The 15,815-nt window shown below is 44.6% G+C and overlaps 1 protein-coding gene across 10 annotated transcripts in view; it reads right to left on the bottom strand.

Moving 5' to 3' along the window:
• The window catches only part of LOC117430299 (rap1 GTPase-activating protein 2-like), a 74,686-nt gene that overhangs the window by 52,692 nt on the left and 6,179 nt on the right, over positions 1-15,815 (bottom strand). For 6 of the 10 annotated variants that reach the window (XR_009308929.1, XM_059000707.1, XM_059000710.1 and 3 more), the window contains exons 2-3: positions 15,049-15,146; positions 10,579-10,695 (exon numbers count right to left, since the gene is read on the bottom strand). The exons of 1 other annotated variant lie outside the window; for it this stretch is intronic. Coding sequence is in view for 8 of the 9 variants with exons in the window: in XM_059000707.1 (XP_058856690.1) it covers positions 10,579-10,695; positions 15,049-15,098 (167 nt within the window). In the remaining variant the exon portion in view is untranslated. Of the gene's footprint in view, positions 1-1,682; positions 1,830-8,802; positions 8,919-10,578; positions 10,696-15,048; positions 15,147-15,815 lie in introns of those variants that run through there. 3 more of the 10 variants (XM_059000713.1, XM_059000712.1, XM_059000714.1) reach the window with 3 other exon arrangements.

Raw genomic sequence — 15,815 nt, 5'->3', positions numbered from 1 at the left:
GGACGGAACATCTTTACCATTCCAATACCAGGCAACGTTCTGATTCCACATTCCATTTGCAAAACATTACAAGCCGTGATAAGACTGTCAAGGCGTTAAGACAAGTGGGACTGTGTTTGTTTGTGAGATGGACACTGGTCTATTCTAGTTTCGCAGGCAACTGAACACCACGACTTCCCTTTTAGGAGAGCAGGTCATTCTAGTTTTGAGCTGCTCATGCGTGTTATCTCTCAGAGCACCGTATCTAAGATAAGGTGCCTGTTGTTTTATTCAGCACCGTATCTCTGTAAACTTACAGCAGCAAACCCAGAGCATCACACTGAGACATGAAGCTGAACACCGTCCTCAGCACTGCTCACCGCAGTTCCCTGTTTGCTGAGCCACGCTGGCTTTGCATATGACAATCACACTTACACCCCAGATCCAAAAACTCCCAATCGATATCTGAATACTATTATAAACAGGCAACGTCGTTCTCAGAAAGAGGAACCAGGAATCGTAACCTATTTTAAAAGCAGCAGAGAGTCTTCTGAATGTCAGTGCATACTGCATGCTTTTCTGTAAATCGGCACGCAATGCAGACAGTGATGCAAAAGTCTTCACATAAACAGACAATGGCTTACACCTACACAATATACCAGGGGTAGGCTATTCCACACAGTTTAATGGACTTTAATGAGTTGAGCTGCTTTCTGAGACACCCTTAAACTCAAGGAACACTTGAGGGAAGAACTAAGGGGGAAATGTAGCTTCAGGTGCCTTATGAATTTGGCCATTCCTGTGCTGCAGACAGTTAGTCATCCCAACTGGCAGAACACTTTAAATAGCAAAGCCTTTAATGCAAAATATAACAGGCTCTGGCCAAGGCAAGGAGACCGCAGTGGACACTACAGACACCATAGCCTAGCGTCTGCCACCACAAGCTGAATACAAACAGCCTTGACTCGCACGAGAACGCTGTCCTACTAAACCACGCCCATCTCACTCACTGAGTGATCACGATGTGAAGGCAAAAGAGGAAGGGATATTCAGACTGCGTGGTCTGCTTCTTCTTTTAGTAACTGTGATAAACTGTGCTATCTTAACGCTTCAGCCCTGGCTGTGCCTGTCTCCAATCACTACATCATGTTTCTGACCCTTGTAGCACATGGGTCCCAGCAATACCACTGTAACTAATGCATTCTGGTAACACAGAACCTGGAGTATGAGATCTGATTGCTGTTGGTTGCTTCTGCTAGTGATAGTGGATACTGCACATGCGCAGAAGCAATATCTAATACAATTCACACTCTCAACTCTGCTCTTAACCACCGGTAAACACACACACACACAAAGTCAATCAGCACAACAGATGAGAAACTTTTTAAAACTTTTATGTAAACTCTATGGGGTACCAAAAGTTGCCCTGCCAAGACTTTGAAAAGCATAGATAGGAAACTTGACAGGGGATGCAGAGCACCAAATTAAAGTTACAAAACCCTTTAAAAAAAGCCAACAAACACCACTTCAGACATGTTAAAAAGTTTCTAAGTAACCTTTCTCCTGTCGTTAGGAACTCTGTAAATTGCACTTGTTACAAAGCCCTCAAACTTGCTACAAGCAGGGCACAGATTCCCAGGACAGCTGTCACATTATCTGCAAGGATTTCTAACTGCAAATGAAGCAGATCACGAGAGACCTACCATCCGAACCCCCCGAAGGACACACTCCGCTTCCTCCGCAACATCTCCACTGAATCCGGCTGCTGGGTGGGGCTGCTCACTGACGGGAGCTTGTACTGCTTTCTGTCACCTGCCTGCGATCTGCCATGCAGTCAGCAGCACTGAGAGTGTGAGAGAGAGAGTGTGTGTGTGTGTGTGAGAGAGAGAGAGGGAGAGGGAGAGGGAGGAGTGAGAGAGAGAGAGAGAGAGCAGGTGCACCCATGGCAGAGTCTAGGGAGGTTTTGTGTAGAAGCCCCTGGACAGGAAAGGCATGCCGACCACTTCCTGCTGTATCTTTCTGGTTCTTTGCCCAGTATTTTATATCTCCCTGCCCAGCTGCCTGCCTGCTTTCCTGCTTGCTCTTACAGATATGGGGATATAGAACTTATTTAAGAGAGCGCTTATGACACACACACACACACACACACACACACACATATATATAGTGTTGACCGATATTAATGTGATGCAGCCTTCTAGAATGCATATAGACAGTTTGTATCAGGTGGAAATTGCATCTCATTTGAAATAAGATGCACTGTTTAATTATTCTTTAACTATTTATTATAAAGGATATAGTACAGCTGTAGAAGATCCCAGTTGATTTTCAACCACCAAGCGACAGCAGCACAGCCACTCTGACCTCTCATAGCTTGTATTGTATAGCACCCTATTTGATGCAATGACAGATAGATCGAGATAGACTGACAGATAGATAGATCCATCTCACAAGTGCAGTATTAAAACATGTTTGTTTTTTTTAAACTGACATGTCTGCCTGCTGTCATTTTGAGATCCATAAAGGAAGTGTGAATAATGTGAGTTTTGAAAAGAAGTTCCAGTTCTCAGTCATTGGTTTCTGATCTGCTTTTCACCAAATCTCCCGTTTCCTCGTTCTCACGCTGTGCTGGCATCACACAAAGGTGTGCCAGGCAGACGGGCAGGTCAGCTTCCGACTGCTGCCCTGGTGCTGCTGTCGGGGCTGTGAGCACATCCCTAGTGTCCAAGCGGCCAGGTCAATATAAACCCGCTCTCACTGCGGTCTGATTTTAAAACATACATGTCAAAACGGAGAGGAACAAGGAGACAGAACTGTACGTGACTCTGGGATGGAAATGCATCCCTGTGCATTTCCATTCTTACAACACAGCATGGAAGATTCACGTACTGCATGGGCAGTTAAAACTTCACTTTAAACTGGAGGGGCATCCAAGTGTCATGAAATACACTGGAGGTGCAATCAGTAACCACGACCTAACCGAACATTGAGAACACTTCATTATTCAACAAGAAGAAGCTGCCTTTGCATGGCTGCGTGACTCACAAAAGCCTTCAAACTGACAACATGCATGTGCATATTATTATACATCAGAATATAACAGATGCTTTCATTGTATCTAGTGATTCGATTATTAACCCTTTCCTGCACAGCAACCTCATAATGGGGACGGATAAGAAAAAGAAAACCTAGTCTCTATATGGGGGACATATGAAAGACCCAAATGCATGATAGCCTCATATGCCCTTGACAGAGTTTCAATGGCAAATGTGTTTATTATGAGTCCAGAACTCCTTTGTTCAGCTATTTGCAATATTTCATGCAGGAAAGCATTAAAAAGCTTTTCTCATCACGAAGCAAAAACGGACGAGTCGCTAACGAGGCTCTCATTAGGGCACCAGGGCGATTGAAACGTCAATGAAAGTTTCATTGAGACCTGCAAGATAAAAGCCATGGTGATCAACAATTCAATTGATTGACTGTTGCCTCTCTAATGCAGACTGGCCCCACTGTGCACACGCTAGACGCTTAATGACTTCTCGGAGTAGGAGTCCAACACTGAAAAAGCCTAGAATGATATGATTAATATCATATTTACAACAGAGCTACTGCAACATGTTTGTATGGTAACACTGAGGGTGGACGGTGCTCCTAATACCACCACTCTTTAACTTGACTGATCCTGCTGGTCCCACCCCTGCCCCACTTATTAGCATTACAACATGCAATAAAAATGCAGCCCTCGATGAATCAGGGATATTACTGTTAGGGTGGTGTTATTAAGATCTGCCACGGTTTAGATCATTAAAATAGACCCCATCACTGCCGACCGTGGACGGGAGCTCCCAGGAGGCGGCGCACAATTGGCCGAGTGCCGCCCGGTGGTGGGTAGGGCTCAGTTCGGCCAGGGTGTCCTCGGCTCACCTGCGAAACACAAGTATTAACCAGCAGGGATCTTGTCACAATGGGCTCTAGTATGCATTTGCCTGTGTGTAAATGATTGCCCCGCCTGCCGTTTCAGAAACACTGTGCAGAGAGCAGCCCTGTCTCTCGAGAGTGAACAATGTAATGCGATGCAGAGCCGAGCGATGGTGGGGATGTGCTTGTTAAATTCAATTTACTCCACCTTCGCTTCAATGGGTCTCATTTCAGCAGCACTCAAGTCCTGGCAGAGCACAGTCAGGCTGTAATCAGAGGCTCTACAAGACCCTCAAGTTTATATAAAGTGTTGTGCTGCACGGTGCCAAACCGTTAAGGACACGATACAGTGTGTGAAATTACCATGCAAATGTATCACTAGGGTCCTGGGAATAAGTGGCTTCGATAATCCTGTTTAATGGTTTACCAGCACTAGGAGGACGGTTTGTTTTTTTTCCATGGTTTGGTCTATGCTATGATTCAGAAACTCCTGCTATATTTAGCACATAATCCTGTGAGGGTGGGGGTTCTTTTAAAGGTCTGTAGCTCAAATAACACACTGGTGAGTTTTCAGTTCTGCAGACTTCAATGAGAGCTGTGTGTTTGCAGGAGGGCTCGGATCATTTCACACAGACCATGACAGCGGCTCTCTCTGAGGAATACTGATCCAGGAGTGGGATCCATTCCCCGCCTCCGCTTGCAAAACCATCCGCATATAAACAGATCACAGCATCCCTTAACGGAAAGCATGCAAGCCCTGAAGAAACTAGCTAGTGGACCTCAGCATTACCAGCACGAAGGATATATAAAAACACAACACAGGGCTCCCAATACGGTTGCACACTGCCTACCGATATGGTCCTGCAATGGAATACCAGTGTGATGTTTTCACTGTAATACCCTTTGATGTGTCAAAATAGGGTGGCTCCGTTCTACTCACTGGGTCATACCATTGTAACTGCCCTTGTGCTACACTTGCAGAACCATTGCTACTGTGTCAGGTTCTTCTCTGACATCACAAAAGTGTGTGTGTGTGTGTCTTATTTACTGGTAGCAGAGCGATGCAAGACAAAGGGAGATTCAAACAGATGTGCACACATGCAGCATTATTTTTGGGTTTCCTGTGCAGAATGAAGTTGCAGTTTTTGCAGTAAACAATAAGTGGTGAAACACACACACACACACACACTTTAAACACACAGCATTTCTTATACAATAAACTTTACATAAAATCATGAAATCTGTGATAACTGTGAAAGAAATACAGCCCTACTCATAAGCATATATTATCAAGGCGTCTTTAAATAACTCCTATTTTATGAAGGAGAGAAAAACACCACTTGATTTTATAAAACTAGAACCATACAAATCAAGGAGGCCTGTTCATACACATCAAAGCTGTCTGCTTCTTAGTTTGATGTCGTTTACTTAATTATTATCATTATTTGTTTATTTAGCAGACGCCTTTATCCAAGGCGACTTAGAGAGGCTAGGGTGTGTGAACTATGCATCAGCTGCAGAGTCACTTACAATTACGTCTCACCCGAAAGACGGAGCACAAGGAGGTGAAGTGACTTGCTCAGGGTCACACAATGAGTCAGTGGCTGAGGTGGGATTTGAACCAGGGACCTCCTGGTTACAAGCCCTTTTCTTTAACCACTGGACCACACAGCCTCCTTAATAAAAGCACTTAAAGAGGACTTGAACTATACAGCTTAGTGGCTTGGTTCTAGTTTTATAAAACGAACAAGTGTTTTACCGCTTTCCAAACATGAATTGAAGACTGGAGTAAATGCTGTGAAAATGATTTTTTTTCTACTGTATTATTGTATTTAGGGGTCGATCTGATCAGTCTGTTTCTTGCCAGGAAAAATCACTCAATCGAGATCATTACAATAGACAACAGCACAGTATCTCCGCCCATTCCAAGCTCCAGCAATGCTTCTGTATATTTTTGAAGGCTCAGTTGCGCCATCTGCAGTTCATTGTAATAAACTGCAGAGAGTCAAACCAGCTTGCTGAAGTTGAAAATAACTCAGCCTAACTGGAAACCCTTTTCAACCCATACTGAATAAAGCTAGCCTGCATAAGACTGAAGAACAAAGAATATGGCACGATGAGTCCTACCAGGAAGTCACGGTCCGGGTTCTAAAGCTGTGGGAACAGGAAGCCTCTTTGTAGCTTGGAACTTGGTTTCAGGAGACGAGGTTTCAGGCTGCTGTACGTCACACCAAGGGAGACACGGTTTTTAATACAGAAACGTTGCCTCAAACTAGGTCTCCTGAAGCCAGGCTTCAAGCAATGCAACCCTCACCGCTAGTCTTGCTGTAAATCATTTGTTGTTTCCATACTTTGTGCCAGTATATATATAAAGTTTGTCATTGCAAATCTTTAACAAAGAATAGTATAAAATACGATAATGCCTCACCTCTGAAAGAACAAAACTAAGTGATCTGTGCAGAGACAATCATCTTTCAGCACTTTTCTACAAAGACAACTCCTTCTGTTTCAGGAGTTAACGGTAACCACAGTGAACAAACACAACTGGAGAACCCTTGTTAGTCTTCCAGCATCCAGCATTATTGATGCCCTTAGGGAACAGTGGCAAGCATCCCAGAACTGGAAGTAACCAGCTCTTCATAATGTGAGGCTTTGACCTCTGCATCGGGCATTGAGCACAGTTGAAAAGCCACAGCGACACGTGATTGTCACGGAGTCAGGAAGCACGGACACGGATTCCACAAGCAAGCTCGAAGGTAGACATTTATAGAGAAAATAAGATGAAGAGGTGGAGTTCAAAATCACACAGAATGGAATGGTAATAAATACAGAAATAAATAAATACACATAAACACCATCTTTTCAGCACGTAAGCCAGTGTTGTGCAGAGCAATGCTTTGGTGAAGTGATCTTAATAGATTATTAGCCGCATGCTTTCCAGCACAGAACCAGACAGCAGAACACATCAGTGGGCTGTCCCATTGGAACATACTTGAAATCAGATCAAACCCTTCCACCCTTTAGCCTTGGGGGCGAACTTGTGCCCCAGAGGCTCTGTCCAGAGAGCTGAAATTCAACGCCAGCCTCAAAGGCAGCAGAAGCCACTTGTGTTTTCTGTTCAGATCATTCTGGGTGGCAGCAGATCTCTGAGGGGCTGTGAAACGCTAACACACCCATTGCATGTCATTAAAGGAGAGACGCAATACACCAAAGGAACGCACATTGCTACTGTATTACCAGACGCACCCTTACAAACCGAAGTCAGAGACACTGGAACAGACAGCTTAGTGACATAACTACCCGTTTGGGAAGAGAGCCCTGCTGTGGGTCTGAAACATCACATGTACTGCGTCCTTCTTGTTGTTTAGATTCTCTTTGGATCGCTTTCTGTTTCAGACATCCTAGTGACGTTTTTAAAACTCTGAAGATGATCTCAGAATCACATCTCAGCACATTTGATACAACAGAATATAACCCTTAACCCGTCCCCCATCAGTGAGAAATCTCACATTGAAACATTGTACATAGAGAGCTGCAGACTGGTGCATCACATGTGCGTGCAGTAGAGACATGATTCTGAGAGGAGCTCCCATATCAAGCTGCTCTTTACTGTTACTTTGGTGCTAAAAGCAGATCCCTGGCAGATGGTGGCGTGATTCATGATCCAGGTGATAAATGAAACCCAGCGAGCTGGGGAGCTGTGACAGACAGCTCTCGCCCCTGCGATGGATAAAAAAGCTGCTCTCTCTCTGACTCACCATCTTCAAAGTGACAATTGATCTCCTGTGACAGGAGCTGAGAGAGCTGAATCACAACAGCACCTTTACACATCAACAAACAACAGACCCCTCCCCTCGCTGGGAATATGCTACAGTAACAGCACCCCCCCCACCACCACTGCAGTTTTTTTGTTACCATTTGCCCAACAAGTTTAAAGAAGAAAAGTGGGGATCTGCTCTCAATCTCCAGCAGCTTGCACATGTAAAAGCAGCCATCCCTGCAACTAAAAGACCACACCAATGTGTCTTTAATTTTACTACCACTAGTGCCACCAGTTTGGCTCTCAGTCCAGTGAGAAAGTCCTTTACGAATGCCCTGATCAGAGTTTACTGCAGTGCACTGTGGTGTATCACAGTTCAAGCATGGTAAAGTGCAGTCCAGCGTAGTAAAAGCATGTGATCACTTCTATCCAACCTCATTCCTTTATTAGCTCCCATGTCAACCCCCAGTTTCAAGTGGATAACACACCACAGCCAGGATTTTCATATCTAGACCTCACAGGTTCCTGCAGCTCATTAAAAGATTGATTTATTGCATCATTGGCATTGTGGTGGGCACACAATCCCTGCAAGACCTGGGGCAGAACAACATCCTCACTGCAAACAGTGGAGTGCTGCTCCCAGTCCACTCTTCCCATGGTTTATTCCTAACAGATCAAGGTCTTCAATTAAACTTGCTGTTCTTTACGTGCCATAAAAAATATCCTCTCCCAATCAAAAGCGAATCAATCAGACAAAACCAGCTTCTCTGAGCCAGAAGCTTTTGCACCTCCATTCACAAAACACATTGCTGCTCCACAAAAAAAAGACAAATAATACCATTGGAAGAGGCATGATTAAGATAGATAGATAGATATAAATGCACGTACAGAATGATCAATATGATTACATTGCAACTGCTGACATCCAATATACTATATGCACATATTGATCTGTGTGTGGTTATACACGATAGTCTACAGAATGCACACAGATTGAATGAGAGAGATGTTGCAAGGCAATGCCATGCATGAACAGTTTATTAAAACTGACACATGATTCATGCGGTACTGTAAAGCTGAACAACTCAAATACACTCTCCCAGAAAATACAAAACAAATATGCATCTGAAAACGGAATATCCTACCTTGGTTCCCCGGCAAACCCTTTGCAGGGTGGAGTACTAGAAGTAAACATTTCCTCCACACAGAACTGACGGGCAGCACTTTAAAAATGCAATTACGAGAGAGGAGGGGAGCGAGAGAGAGAGAGAGAGAGAGGAGAGGGCGAGGGAGAGAGAGAGAAGAGGGAGAGAGGGGGTGGGGGAGAGAGAGAGAGAGAGAGAGAGGGGGGGGGGGGTGGGAGTGAGAGAGAGAGAGGGAGGAGAGCGAGAGAGAGAGGGGGGGAGGAGAGCGAGAGAGAAAAAGAGAGGGAGAGACAGCGTGTTTGTTTTGCCCTGAGGTGAGGTTGCTGCAGATATTAATGTGTTGATTTCATAAGATTCAATGTATTAACCTTCAGCTCAAGTGCCTTCTCAATACCCTGGCAGCGTACCCATAGAAATTAAATGACATGTGTTTTAATCGGCAGTGCAAGCCATTAACAGATCTTTACCAGAATGATACCACCTTATTAATCATGCATGCGTCTGACAGTCCCTGCCAAGTGGTAATTAAACACAAGAGATGCAATCGCAATTGGAAGCACTAAAACAAGGTAACGCTGAGAAAGTCTGTAAAAACGACGCCCAATCATTCCACGTCTATTGTAGCGAGACGACAGCATGTCACTGATATCCCCCTGGTGTTTGTATAGAGTACTGCCTGACTGTCAATAGCCGTGTGTGTTTAGCAGGTAAACCAATTAGATACAATCAGGAGTCATGTACTAATCATGCAATTAACCCATACACAAGGTAATCACTGTAGATCTAACATACCCGTCTCTCTCATCAATGCACGTTTTAATAGATGGATTGGAATACACTGGAAAGCGGGCAGTTGATTTTATAAAACCACACTCACATTGAGCTCCTTTAATGATCAGATGCACCACTCTGCCCTGTTACTGTACAGCAGAAGACACGTGGGCTACCATGTCCTGGAGCTTGATTCACTAAGACCAGGGAAATCCTCTCCATGTCAATATGGAGGGTTGAAGACAGGGGAGTTGTCACTGTACTGTTTTGTATCAGGCAGCCTCGACCAGCGAGGAGATCGCTCATTAAGCGGAGCGATTAACAGACGAGAAAGCAGCCCTTTATCTCAACCGTAAACACATCAACCAGGGGACCTGCTTTTGCAGACGTCTGACAAACGACACAGGCTCGGTCGCAGAGCAACGAAAGCTGGATTATCCTCCTGGTGCTTCTGAGGTTTGAATTAACATGCAGCGGAGCCTCCGGGATGACTTCATCAGTCAGGTGCTGCTTTCAGACACTCTGATTGGACAGGAAGCACTTCAAATTGGCAGATATTCCGAGCTTGCCTAGGGAAGGGGGGCAGTGAGCACTCCCCCTGCACACAGTGAAAATGTTTCTGAAAAGCCGTCACGTCGTTGCAATCGCTTTGCAGAAGCTCAGCAGGGGAGGACCAATCAGGAGATGACATTTTAAAACCCTGCATAAGAAACCCACCTATCACCATTAAGGATTTTTCAGTCTATTTTATCATTGTGTGCATTGTCTCTTAGTATACGAGATGACATCTCTTACAATCCCTCGTTTGTCCAGGTTCGGTATTCTTGTTTCCAGACTGCTAAACCCTCACTTTTAAAAGATCCCTTACAGTTGACTTGCATGGGAGTTAAAGGATCACAATGTCATAATTACAGCAATACAATCTCGTTAAGCAAGCATCGCGTTAAAGCAGGCTGGGTGAGCATGCAGGCAGGCAGGGAGCGAGGGAGGGGCTGTGCTGAGTACCTGTGAGGAGACTGCAGCTCTGCTCTGTTGACGATGCGGTGCTGATAGGGAGAGTACAGCCACTGGAACGCGGTCAGGGTTCTCTCTTCTATCTTAAACCTGCCTTCCTTCACATACCTGCAATTACAATTCACCTTTTCAACATTGCACTTGCACCTTACGCAACAGAAAGTGAAGCCAAAAATAAAAAACCTAAGAGGAGCCCAGTCGATCAGCCTGCGGCGTCTGCTTGCATTGCAGTGAAATGTATTGCAGCAGCAGTCAGGAAGAGATAAGAGAGTCGTTCTGCTTCGGAGGGCACATGGGTTGCAATCCTCGTGGGTGTTGTACACTCGTGTGCTGCTAGGCGAGCTTCAGACACACGTGCTCTCCAGACCAGAACGCTGTATTCTAGTTCAGTTTGCACGCTGCTGCTGAGTGCTGCATAATTAAAACAGGCATGTGTTCTATAACAAGAGCACAACCTTTTAACCACAATACAGCGGCGCTGAAGCGCCCAGATTCTAATAGTTAAATGATTTATCAGCTTGACACCCATCTCTCTTTGGGTCCATCAAATGGGCCTGACTGTGTATCCATCAGACCAACTCGATCTCAGCCTGCTACCAGTGGAAAGGATTGGGACTGATTTCAGATTGCTTTCCTCCCTCATGGAGTCAGCAGTAACAGCACAGAGCAGAACACTCCCTCCCAATTTAAAGAGGGCCATGCATCAAACCCTTTCAAATTTCATTAGCCTTGAACACGCCACGGCAGACGTCAGCCTAATCACATTTGCGTTTGCAGGACGCCAGATATGGCAGGGATGAGTTTATTCAAAACAAATCACGGCTTATTAATCCTAAAATAAGTGGTTATAAATTCAACATGCAGAGAACAGCGGCTCACAGTGGGGTTTTCATTCCTCTGTATTTTACTATCCCTTTACTACACTTCGCTATGCTTTTACCACATTCTAAACTTTTATATGGATCCTGGCCACTTTTTAAACTTAATTGCGTGAGTTCGTGCTGCAATAGAAAAGCCTCGACCCAAACCATGCAGGTGCTGACTTTGTTATCCAGGCACCCCTGGCTAGATCATTATGTTCTGCATGTGTTGTTTCTCATTCACACCTTTTCTTCTGTTCGACAGCCCTGGTCATTCATGAATTGGTGTGCAGCCGTGTCGCCGTGACAACAACGAAGCCAGCTGCCCCAGCTGAAACAGCCTGACGGGCCTGCAGGCAAAAACCCACACGAAAGTGGAAGCAACAGAACAGAGATACCAACTGGAAATCTCATTATCCACACAGACAATCCCTGCATGGTTACTGTAACTAATAGAGAGGCTGGGAGTAAATCAATAAGGGAAAAAAGCTTTTAGTTGTTGGGGAGAGAGAGAGAGAGAGAGAGAGAGAGAGAGAGAGAGAGAGAGAGAGAGAGAGAGAGAGAGCGAGAGAGAGAGAGAGAGAGGGAGAGGCTAATCAAATTAGCAAGGGTCACATCGCTCCGTACTGAAGTGGCAGCGCATCCATAAGCTGTGCAAGCCCCCTCTTGACATTGTCTGAGACAGCTGAATGCATTACCAGCACTGCCTTTCCAATATAAAACTCAGCTCCGATGGGAAAACAGAGTGCTCTGGACCTTTTCTACCATTATACTTATTTATAGCAAATGACAGGCAGCAGGTTTGCAGGCAGGGACGGAGCTAGCCAGCATGCACGTGCATAAACACACAGCTTTACTTCTCCGCCCATCAGGCACATGAACCGCATGCTGACTGGTCAGGCCCACATCGCACACGCAATTAGAACTGAAGAGCGTCAACACAGACTGATCAAAAATAACAAACACTGCATTCCACTTCAGAATGACTTATTGCAAACGTCAACGTGATGGGGTGCAGCCTATTTTGTGGTGGTTTTGTGTTTTTTGTATTGTTTAGAGTGGATATGAGTGAGTTTGGGGTGTGGTTCAGTGAGTGAGTGTGTGAGGAATGTGTGGAATGTGCCTGGGCTAATGAGGTGCGAATTGCCCAATTAGCCCAGGCACCTGTATAAAAGGGAGTGGTTGGGTATGTTAGTGGGTGAGTGTTTGTGAGAGTGAGAAGACCTGTGTGAGAGAGTGAGTGGGTTTTTTGGGTATAGTTTGTTTAAAGCCTGTTTTTGTGTTTGTATTTTTGGTTGGCCATCGTGCCTTTTGTTTTGTGTATTTTGTTTAATTAAAAGTCTTTTGTTTTCCCTGCACATCCTGACTCCGAGTCTCCTTACCTCGGTCGGCCTGTCACAGGTGCTGTATTGTTTGATTCAGTGTTTGCTTTAGTTTCGAGTTTTAGCTGCTGATGTGATAGCTAGGTAAATACAACACATGCTACTTCTATTGATTCCAGGAGGGCACAGTTCAGAAGCAACTGGAGGCAGTGCTCTGATGCACCGAAGTGTTTGAGTGAATATTGATTCTGCTCCTGGCTTGAACAGAGCTCTGACTCAGGAACACTGAATTCACGAGCACACCACCTCAGACAGGGCTTACTGAGCCCAGCACAGCCAAAAGGCTCCAGAACTGACAGGAGTGTGAAGAAGCGAGCTAGCAGACTGGGCTCAAAAAGAAAAACCACCACAACACGGAAATAAAACGCAGCGTCTCACGAAAAATGTTACAGAACGGCACTTTGAAAATTCCTTCCTCTAAACAAAACATCGGAGGAATCGTTCTGTTTAGCTTGCGTTTCCCCTCGTTTGTAGTTATTCAGTGACCCGGACTGGGGTCACACTTTTAAGATGACCATTTTGTGAACCCAAATGGAACAATGAAGTGAATTTGAGACTTATCTGTGAAGCATTTATTCAAGCTTAATGCAATGAAATTTTTTTGAAGTCTATTTCATGCAATTCATCCAGTTTTTGCAAGAACAAGCGTCAAAATAATATCCCCTTGGCTTCCTCAAGGCTTAAGTTCGGGGGTGTGCTGTGCTTAAAACATAGCAAGCTTAGTAAAGCATAGTAAAAGCATAGGTAAGCCATGCTAAATGCACAGTATAAGCATGGGGAAAGCATAGGAAACTGCAAAATATACCATCGCTAACTTTACAAGGGACTAGAACATAGCGGGATAGCTCATTATAAACTTAGCCCATAGTGCATCGCTCCACCTTCCTGAAAACAAACAATCCCACTAGAAGTGATATGACAGTGCACTCCGAACCACGGTCTGCACGCGCTTACTGCTCAAAAGATTACTGGGAACGAGCAGAACCAGCCCAACTCTAAAGTAAAGCCTGCACATACATCTCGTACCTCCAGAACCAGCTCCACACACAGTACAAACAGTCTTCAATACAGAAGCACCTGCCAACCGAGCCACTGTTAAAGTCTGTCAGTCCAGCTGTATTACTGAAACTGTTTCTATATATTACAGAACACATTTCAGGGATGCATTCTGTATGGACATATAGACTCCTATTGCATAGCAGGTTTTCATATGTGCTTGATTAGCCACAGTGTAAAGATAACACACTCTGGTGTGTCTTATTAAAGTCATAGTAAAACCAGGAATGGATCAAACTGCTATGCAATGGGAGTCTTATTTCCAACCAAGTGTAGCATGATAGGAAAAGCCCATGTTCACAAAAGTATGCATTACATATTCCTATGTATCTATATTTTTGTCTCCTGTACATGCATAGTAATAAAAAAATCTGGTAGCACTTTATATTATGCAACATATGACACCACACCAATGATTTCTGTTATTACATTGTAACTACTGGTGGAATAAGTGACCTTACCAGGAAAGGCCTGTGCTGTTGTGTAACAATGCAATTGCAACACAATGTTGTTCTCTAGCCCTTTTACCATGCAAATACACCATGGATCATATATATAAGGACTTGTCAAAGACAGCATTCCTTAATTACACAGCCATTCATTCCCTATAATCTAGACAGCCACTACAGAACTACAGGTGGAGCTGATATAGGTGCACAGCCTTGGTTTTAGCATTCACCCCAGTATCATTCCCTCCCAAACACATATCTAGGACGGGAATCCTTTCAATGCAGCCAGGCAGGCAGTGATGCATTTCCAGGGTCTTTTTTTAATCTTTTTAATTATTTATCCAACCTACAATTTCAAATAAAGCTTCCTGGTACCCGCACTCTTAACAATTGCAGCCGTAGACGCTGAACTCATCAATCAGGCTCGCTTTTACCTGTTAGCATTTAAGCTTTTAAAACTGCAGTAAATCACAGGAGAGAGAGAGAGAGAGAGAGAGAGAGAGAGAGAGAGACAGACAGACAGACAGACAGACAGACAGACAGACAAGCTGGGGGAATAAATAAATCCATTGTCCTGACTTGATAAATCATACACTCCACTCCAGTTGGGACGTACAACAAACACTGCTCCAGTAAGACTTGTCTCTCAGATGCATGTCCTGTGGTGAGTTTTCAGTCGAGCCAGCAAGCGAGCGAACATCTCCTGCTACTTACCATCGCACAAGCTCCCAGCGACTCTCAGCTGGCTGTTTACTGGCTGACATGTTCGGCTCAGGTTTGGATTTACCAGCTTCCTCCTTCTGTGTTGCTTGCTGCAGGGACAGGGAGAAAGTGAGTGTGTGTAAGAAGGAGGGAGGAAGGGAGGGACGGAGGAGGTAGTGTGAGAGAGAGAGAGAGAGAGAGAGAGAGAGAGAGAGAGAGAGTGACGCTGCAAACTGTACACCAACACATCAGACAGGAGTGCTGAAGCCAGCAAAAAAAAAAAAAAAAAGGTCTCTCGTTGCCACCTAAGAGAAAGGGTGCTCCCTCCAGTCCAGGGCAGGCTTGAGGCATGGAGACTGAACTGCTCCCTCCCTCACCCCCTAAGAGAAAGGGTGCTCCCTCCAGTGCAGGACAATGTGGGGATCCTTTTCCGTTTATCAATCTGGCAACTTTTATGAGAATAATACATTTTAAATTAAATTAGCAATTACCAACAGCATGAACCACATCTACTTACAAAAAATTAAAATATCCGAGTGGCTTCAACCAAGATGAGTTTCTTATTGGTTTCTTAACTGACAGTGTTTTTCACAAATCTGGCCCCTTACTTGTTTTCTTCATTACATAAAAGCATCATTAATACCAGTGACAGCAGCTGAAAGCCATTGTAAAATACTTTACATGAGTAAACTCACACAGTCAAGGGCAACGATGAGATTACACTGTTTAAAACAGTAGTGACTGGCTGATTGGTTTCATTTTAAACAGAGATGAAAACA

The sequence above is a fragment of the Acipenser ruthenus genome, chromosome 26 (genome assembly GCF_902713425.1).
Source record: "Acipenser ruthenus chromosome 26, fAciRut3.2 maternal haplotype, whole genome shotgun sequence".
Lineage (NCBI taxonomy): Eukaryota > Metazoa > Chordata > Actinopteri > Acipenseriformes > Acipenseridae > Acipenser > Acipenser ruthenus.
Note: the sequence above shows the minus strand (reverse complement) of the source record. Positions and strands in the feature narration are given on the sequence as shown.